This window comes from Drosophila bipectinata, chromosome 3L (genome assembly GCF_030179905.1).
Source record: "Drosophila bipectinata strain 14024-0381.07 chromosome 3L, DbipHiC1v2, whole genome shotgun sequence".
In the NCBI taxonomy this organism is placed as follows: Eukaryota; Metazoa; Arthropoda; class Insecta; order Diptera; family Drosophilidae; genus Drosophila; species Drosophila bipectinata.
Window position 1 is genome coordinate 10832701 of NC_091738.1, and position 6941 is coordinate 10839641.

Here is a 6941-nt window from a genome sequence, read left to right on the forward strand (position 1 = left end):
GCTAGCTTCCCGCTTCCACTGTGACATTTACTTAAGACGCGGTAAGACGTTAAGCCCTGATAAGACGCGTTTTTGGCTATTTATTTAAAAAATAAACTCAGAGACGTCTTAAAAAATTCAAACATGTTTTTGGAAATTATCTTATCTCAAACTTTTCTCCCATTAATACACTATGTATTTTATCGAGCTCTATAATAGTTCCATTTCTTTCCCATACATGAGATCCTGTAATGAAGACTAAATTTCGTTGAGATGGATGGATAGACTTTCATAGAAAGCTTTAACCAAAGTCTCTATATGTCTTAATATTTTCCTACCTAAGATTAGGTAAAAAATGAATAAATTTTTTTAATGTGCATCCAATGATATAAATAACAACATTTTCAATACATTGAATCTTTCAATACGGTTTTTATTACATTATTTTTTACATAAATTGTGTGATTTTTTACAAACTTTTGTTTTGGTTGAAAGTTTTTGCAGCTTCCTTCTGAGCATTCTCAAAAGCTTCCGAAAGTGTCTTTCCAATTTTCTCTGCTCCCTCCTGGAGTTTCTGCAAATTGTAAAACCAATCAAAATGTTATTAAAAATGAAGATCTAGGAAGGCGATAATAATATAATTTATTGTTCCCTTCGTTCTATGATTTTCATGACTTCAAAGAAATGTGATCAAATGATACAAACGATATAACGATTGGGCCTTATTATGACAATGATATTTTTTTTGGCTTTTGGATTTATAAATCAATTAATTTGAATCAAATGCATTAAAGTATTTATAAATTCAAATCTACGAATGAGGCCTAAAAAAATCAATTAAATTGAAGAAATATTTAATTTTTCAAAAACTTACTTTTAGGTTCTCCTCATTTATGTTATCCTTGACGAACTTATTGATATTCTCTACTCCTTGATTGACAGCATCAACAATAACCTTAGATGCATTGGGCTCTTCTTGGGGCACGCTGGCACCCATGGTGATCTGAAAGTGAAATGACTTGGTCAGGTCCCCACCTTAAAAAAGTCCTTTGAATTAACTTACGGCAAACAGAGCGAAGAGAAGGAAGATCACAGCAATCTTGGCCATTTTAAGATTTTAGTTTTTTTTCTGCGGTCTGAACTAGAGAACGTTGACTCGGAAACTGATTTAGAGTCCAGAAAACTATTCCTAATGTCACCTCGTTTTGCGTCGCCACTCGTCGCCAATAGCCTTGAAAAATTTAATCTAGACTCTAGATGGAAAGAAACCACACGCACCATATGCCGAAATTTTGTTTCATTCCAAAGTCCACTGAAAAAAAAGAAAGATAGGTTTATGTTTGCACAAAGATAGTCTCGAGAGGGTGCCCGACTCAGTGCAAAAATCAAATAATAATATAGTTCTAATCATTCCAATAACTAATTAATAAAATATTTGATTTGTAAATATATTATAATATATATTGTATTATATATTATATTGTGTATTACATTATAAGCTAAAAATACATTTTCACCAGTAGGTAAACTATGTATTATCCGTTTTTTGATAAGCCCAAAACTGCAAACGCTCTTTAATTAATTTGGCGATTTTGTGCTTGAGTTTTAAGCCCAAGTCAAAGGGACACTCACTGGCCGAGTGAAAGGTTCGGAATCAGGAGATATGATTTATGCTTTTCTTGACTTCAAAAAAATATATTCCTATCCTTATTATCCAGTCCGAAGAAGCTAGGTGAGAGCTTGTTTTCTACCAAGAAAAACATAAACAGAAGGATCTTTTAAAAACAAACACAAAACCTCAGCCTCATTAAATAGAATCGCCGATAAGTCTTGTGGATATGATATATGGTTGGATATTTTTTGAAATTATTAAGCCCGTCATCAGGCCCAGGGCCTTTTAAATCATAGAAAGCTAAAATGAACTGCTAATAATAAATTAAAGCAGTGTTTTAAGTGCATAGCCATATCAAATGAATTATACACTATCCAATATGAAACAAAAAAACGCCAATCAAAATACAGTGGAATAGTTTGACAAAACTTGGACTTATAGCGGACGGATGCTTCCGGTCTATTTTCCCCTATCAACAATATTGGCTAGCTTCCCGCTTCCACTGTGACATTTACTTAAGACGCGGTAAGACGTTTAGCCCTGATAAGACGCGTTTTGGCTATTTATTAAAAAAAAAAACTCAGAGACGTCTTAAAAAATTCAAACATGTTTTTGGAAATGATCTCATCTCAAACTTTTCTCCCATTAATACACTATATTATCGAACTCTCTAATTGTTCCATTTCTTTCCCATATATGAGATCCTGTAATGAAGTCTTAAATTTCGTTGACATGGATGGATAGACTATTCATAGAAAGCTTTAACCAAAGTCTCTATATCTCTTAATATTTTCCTACCTTTGATTAGGTAAAAAATGAATAAATTTGTATAATGTGCAATGATCCAATGATATAAATAACAACATTTTTAATACATTGAATCTTTCAATACGGTTTTTATCACATTACATTTTACATAAATTATGTGACTTTTTTAGCGATTGATGGTTTATGGAGCTCGCTTTAAACTTTTTTCAACTTCCTTATGAATATTCTGAACAGCTTCCTCAAAGGTCTTTCGAATTTTACTTGCTGCATCCTGGAATTTCTGCAAAAATTGTAAAACAAAACAAAATGTTATTAAAAATGTATAATAATGTCTTAGAAGACCTAAGAGAGCGATAAAAATATAATTTATTGTCCTTTCTTACTATGGTTTTCATGATTAAAAAAAAATTCGATCAAAGGATACAAACGATATGACAATTAAGCCTTTTTCTGGAAATGGTATTTTTTGTCTTTTGGATATAAAAATCAATTAATTTGAATCGCATTCATTAAAGTATTTATAATTTTAAAATTTAAATCCATAAAAGAGGCCTAATAAAATCCATTAAATTGAAGTAATATTTAATTTTTCAAAAACTTACTGTTATGTCCTCGTCAACCATTTTTGGCAAGACCAACTTATTGAAATATTCTAGTCCTTCATTTTCAGCTTTAACAAATAGCTTAGATGGATCAGATGACTCTTCTTGGGGTACGCTGGCACCCATGGTGATCTGAAAGTGAAATGCCTTGGTCAAGTCCCATCCTTGGAAAAGTCTTTTGAATTAACTTACGGCAAACAGAGCAAAGGGAAGAAAGATCACAGCAATCTTGGCCATTTTAAGATTTTAGCTTTTTTTCTGAGGTCTGAACTAGAGAACGTTGACTCGAAAACTGATTTAGAGTCCAGAAATGTCACCTCGTTTTAAGTCGCAACTCGTCGCCAATAGCCTTGAAAAATTTAATCTAGACTTTAGATGGAAAGGAACCACACCATACGCCGAAGATTTTTTTCTTGAGTTTTAAGCCTAAGCACTGAGCACGTAGCCTACGTCGACAAAATCGCTGCGAGGAATAAATTTTTCCAAAATTCAGAAAAGGGGCCACTTTCGGGGCCATCTGGGGCAGCCAAATATTTTGACCCGGTGGAGGAAGAACTCCCAAAGGTCAAAGGCATACTCACTGGCCGAGTGAAAGGTTTGGAATCAGGAGTTATGATTCATGCTTTTCATGACTTCAAAAAAATATATTCCTATCCTTATTATCCAGTCCGAAGAAGCTAGGTAAGAGCTTGTTTTCAACCAATAAAAACATAAACAGAAGGATCTTTTAAAACCAAACACAAAACCTCAGTCTCATTAAATAGAATCGCCGATAAGTCTTGTGGATATGATATATGGTCGGATATTTTTTGAAATTAATATATTTGTATTGTGTTTTTTTTTGTCTGCCTTAAGCCCGTCATCAGGCCCAGGGCCCTTTAAATCATAGAAAGCTAAAATGAACTGCTAATAATAAATTAAAGCAGTGTTTTAAGTGCATAGCCATATCAAATGAATTATACACTATACACTAACACAAAACGCAAATCAAAATACAGTGGAATAGTTTGACAATACTTATATTTTTAGCGGATGGATGTTTCCGGTCTATTTTCCCTTATCAACTATGTATATTGGCTAGCTTACCGCTTCCACTGTGACATTTACTTAAGTTAAGCCCTGATAAGCCGCTTTATTGGCTATTTATTTAAAAAATAAACTCAGCTTCGCCTTCAAACATGTTTTTGGAAATTATCTCATCTCAAATTTTACTCCCATTAATACACTATTTTATCGAACTCTTTAATAGATATCTTTCCCATATCTTTCCCATATATGAGATCCTGTAATGAAGCCTGAATTTCGTTGAGATGGATAGATGGATTATTCATAGAAACCTTCAACCAAAGTCTTTATATCTCTAAATATTGTTCAACCTATGATTAGGTAAAAAATGAATACATTTTTATAATATGCATCCAATGATATAATTAATAACATTTTCAATACATTGAATTTTTCAATACGTTTTTTATTACATTATTTTTTACATAAATTTTGTGACTTTTTAGGCGATTGGTTTATGGATAGCTTGCTTCAAAGTTTTTTCAACTTCCTTCTGAACATTCTGAAGAGCATCCGCAACGGACTTTCCAATATTATCTGCTCCATCCTGCCATTTCTGCAAAAATTGTAAAACAAAACAAAATGTTATTAAAAATGTATAATAATATATTAGAAGATCGAAGAAGGCGATAGGAATATAATTTATTGTACTTCCTTACTATGATTTTGTGATGAAAAAAAAATGAGATGAAACGATATGACAATTGAGCCTTATTCTGGCAATGGTATTTTTTCGCTATAGGATTTATAAATCAATTAATTTGAATCAAATTCATTAAATAATTTATAAATTTTAATCTACAAATAAGGCCTAACAAAATCAATTAAATTGAAGTAATATTAAATTTTTCAAAAACTTACTTTTAGGTTCTCCTCATTTATGTTATCCTTGATGAACTTATTGAAATTTTCTACTCCTTGATTGACAGCATCAACAATAACCTTAGGTGCATTGGACTCTTCTTGGGGCACGCTGGCACCCATGGTGATCTGAAAGTGAAATGCCTTGATCACGTCCCATCCTTGGAAAAGTCCTTTGAATTAACTTACGGCAAAGAGAGCGAAGAGCAGGAAAATCACAGCAAGCTTGGCCATTTTAAGATTTTAGTTTTTTTTCTGCGGTCTGAACTAGAGAACGTTGACTCGAAAACTGATTTAAAGACCAGAAAACTATTCCTAATGTCACCTCGTTTTGCGTCGCCACTCGTCGCCAATAGCCTTGAAAAATTTAATCTAGACTCTAGATGGAAAGAAACCACACGCACCGTACGCCGAAATTTTATTTCATTTCAAAGTTCACTGAGAGAAATGAAATTTTTATTATGTTTTAACAAGAAAGCTCAGGCTAGGCTTAAATTTCAGTGTAGATCGTAGGGAAACAAAAAAAATTACATTTCAATTATCAATGTAGTTTTTGTTGAGTTGGCCAGAGTGACAAACTAAAAAAAAAGGAAAAGATTATTAAAATTGTTAGGGTAATTTCTTGAGCCAAAGCGGAAGAAAATACAAAAACAAATCGGCATACCAGAATACCAGATTAAGTGCAATAAATTAATGGAATTAGTATTAGCCATTTGCTCTGCACCCCTTAGAAAAATTCAAAAAATAAATATTGGATTTTAATGCTACCTAAATTAGGTTTTTATTCTAAAAATATTTGTTCAGTTTCCAGCTTTAACTATGCTATGGAATGGATTATCAGTTTTTTGATTAGCCCAAAACTGCAAACGCTCATTAGTTTGCTGAAAATTCAATCGTGATGGGAGTGCTCTTTGGGGCAAATACAATCCGAAAACCTTTACATAATATAGGAAAAATTCAAAGAAATCAAACTCCACATCTCGAACATAATGGAAGGTTATAGCCGAAATTGAACAACAGTCGCTTTTCTGAAAAAATATTGTATGGCCTTTATCAAGCAAAAAAAATCTCATATTTATAAGAAAACATACATACATTGGGTTTAAAATAAAAAAATTTTTCCGACCAGTGGCCCTTGGGCAATTTGGGGAACAACTGTAAGGGTCTGACTGGCAGGAAGCGGTGGTGTCCCTCAAAGTCCCGTGAGTCTCCCGCCACCACGCCCACGTCCTGCAGGCAACGACCGATCTCCATGTCCTCGGGGGCCCCGTTCAGCTTGCAGGTGGTGGTGCTGTTCATGCCAAACAAATTAAGGCGACGCAGTGCATCGCGGCTGAGCACATAGCCCCCGCCCCCGGACATGTAACCCTGGGTGAACAACGCCGTCAAACGACAACCAAAGTATACTGGCGATTCGGGATCATACGGATAAAGAAACAGTCGCAGGTTCTCCATTATCACGTAACTGAAGGAATAGATTTATAAAGTAATTCTTTCAGAATTCCTATTTAATTCGCACTTACGTGTCATCGTCCGCCTTGAGAAACCAATCGAATTCATTAAGATAGTGCTCATGGACATAGCTCATGCCGGTGCGCACCTTCGAATAAAGGTGGTCTCGAATTTCGGACATGTTCACCTTGAGCACATCCAGCTTCCTATCCGACTGGCTGCTCAGAAAGAGCAGCTTATTACAGCGGGATCCCCAAGTCCTTTTGATAAGATCCGCCTTGGAGCGATGGTGGGAGGGCTTGGTTAGTACCAGACACAGGATACGCACTTCGCGCCTCAGCAAAGGGGCTAGTTGTTCCTCAGTGGCAACTGGATCCTTTAGTAGAGACGCCTTGCCACCCTCCTTCACGGTATTAGCCCTCCAAAGTTTTAGAAAACTAACCAAACTTGTGAGCTGCACACCAATAATTAGGCCCAATATCAAGTACAGAGTATTCCGGATCATTGTCAAGAGCTTTTGGTACTGTGGAGGCATTATTTTTAAGCCAAAGAGAAGTCCCTTATTTGTTAATTAAGTAGTGTAACGAATTCATTAAGGTTTT

General features: G+C 34.6%; 4 protein-coding genes across 5 annotated transcripts; all 4 read right to left on the reverse strand.

The window, feature by feature from the left end:
- Positions 1–412: 412 nt before the first annotated feature.
- On the reverse strand, positions 413–1758 carry LOC138925503 (neuropeptide-like 2). The gene is made up of 4 exons (XM_017236859.3): positions 1612–1758; positions 1043–1291; positions 854–982; positions 413–553 (listed from the first exon to the last, which is right to left on the reverse strand). Exons 2-4 carry the CDS (start codon positions 1085–1087, stop codon positions 449–451), a joined length of 279 nt encoding a protein of 92 aa, XP_017092348.3. The 5' UTR covers positions 1088–1291; positions 1612–1758; the 3' UTR covers positions 413–448.
- Positions 1759–2501: 743 nt separating this feature from the next.
- On the reverse strand, positions 2502–3829 carry LOC138926335 (neuropeptide-like 2). 2 transcript variants are annotated; one of them, XM_070280051.1, is made up of 4 exons: positions 3543–3829; positions 3154–3424; positions 2962–3093; positions 2502–2639 (listed from the first exon to the last, which is right to left on the reverse strand). In XM_070280051.1, the coding sequence occupies exons 2-4, from the start codon at positions 3196–3198 to the stop codon at positions 2541–2543; spliced, it is 276 nt and encodes a 91-aa protein (XP_070136152.1). In that variant the 5' UTR covers positions 3199–3424; positions 3543–3829; the 3' UTR covers positions 2502–2540. The 2 variants fall into 2 exon arrangements, with proteins under 2 accessions (XP_070136152.1, XP_070136151.1); XM_070280050.1 differs by having other exon boundaries at positions 3154–3829.
- Positions 3830–4407: 578 nt separating this feature from the next.
- LOC138926334 (neuropeptide-like 2) lies at positions 4408–5397 on the reverse strand. The gene is made up of 3 exons (XM_070280049.1): positions 5077–5397; positions 4888–5016; positions 4408–4582 (listed from the first exon to the last, which is right to left on the reverse strand). The coding sequence occupies exons 1-3, from the start codon at positions 5119–5121 to the stop codon at positions 4469–4471; spliced, it is 288 nt and encodes a 95-aa protein (XP_070136150.1). The 5' UTR covers positions 5122–5397; the 3' UTR covers positions 4408–4468.
- Positions 5398–5643: 246 nt separating this feature from the next.
- Positions 5644–6864, reverse strand: LOC108122307 (glycoprotein-N-acetylgalactosamine 3-beta-galactosyltransferase 1). Its single transcript, XM_017236857.3, has 3 exons — positions 6411–6864; positions 5983–6352; positions 5644–5915 (listed from the first exon to the last, which is right to left on the reverse strand). The coding sequence occupies exons 1-3, from the start codon at positions 6842–6844 to the stop codon at positions 5688–5690; spliced, it is 1032 nt and encodes a 343-aa protein (XP_017092346.3). The 5' UTR covers positions 6845–6864; the 3' UTR covers positions 5644–5687.
- Positions 6865–6941: the final 77 nt, after the last annotated feature.

Bases quoted from the DNA above. Each gene is read 5' to 3' on its own strand.
- LOC138926334 (XM_070280049.1), bottom strand. From the start codon at position 5,121: ATGGCCAAGCTTGCTGTGATTTTCCTGCTCTTCGCTCTCTTTGCC. The intron at 5,017-5,076 runs GTAAGTTAATTC...TTTCACTTTCAG, and splicing joins TGCTCTTCGCTCTCTTTGCC to ATCACCATGGGTGCCAGCGT. The intron at 4,583-4,887 runs GTAAGTTTTTGA...CAATTTTTGCAG, and splicing joins TAAATGAGGAGAACCTAAAA to AAATGGCAGGATGGAGCAGA.
- LOC138926335 (XM_070280051.1), bottom strand. From the start codon at position 3,198: ATGGCCAAGATTGCTGTGATCTTTCTTCCCTTTGCTCTGTTTGCC. The intron at 3,094-3,153 runs GTAAGTTAATTC...TTTCACTTTCAG, and splicing joins TTCCCTTTGCTCTGTTTGCC to ATCACCATGGGTGCCAGCGT. The intron at 2,640-2,961 runs GTAAGTTTTTGA...CAATTTTTGCAG, and splicing joins TGGTTGACGAGGACATAACA to AAATTCCAGGATGCAGCAAG.
- LOC138925503 (XM_017236859.3), bottom strand. From the start codon at position 1,087: ATGGCCAAGATTGCTGTGATCTTCCTTCTCTTCGCTCTGTTTGCC. The intron at 983-1,042 runs GTAAGTTAATTC...TTTCACTTTCAG, and splicing joins TTCTCTTCGCTCTGTTTGCC to ATCACCATGGGTGCCAGCGT. The intron at 554-853 runs GTAAGTTTTTGA...TACAATTTGCAG, and splicing joins TAAATGAGGAGAACCTAAAA to AAACTCCAGGAGGGAGCAGA.
- LOC108122307 (XM_017236857.3), bottom strand. From the start codon at position 6,844: ATGATCCGGAATACTCTGTACTTGATATTGGGCCTAATTATTGGTGTG. The intron at 6,353-6,410 runs GTAAGTGCGAAT...CTATTCCTTCAG, and splicing joins CTCAAGGCGGACGATGACAC to TTACGTGATAATGGAGAACC. The intron at 5,916-5,982 runs GTATGTATGTTT...ATATTTTTTCAG, and splicing joins TTTTTTATTTTAAACCCAAT to AAAAGCGACTGTTGTTCAAT.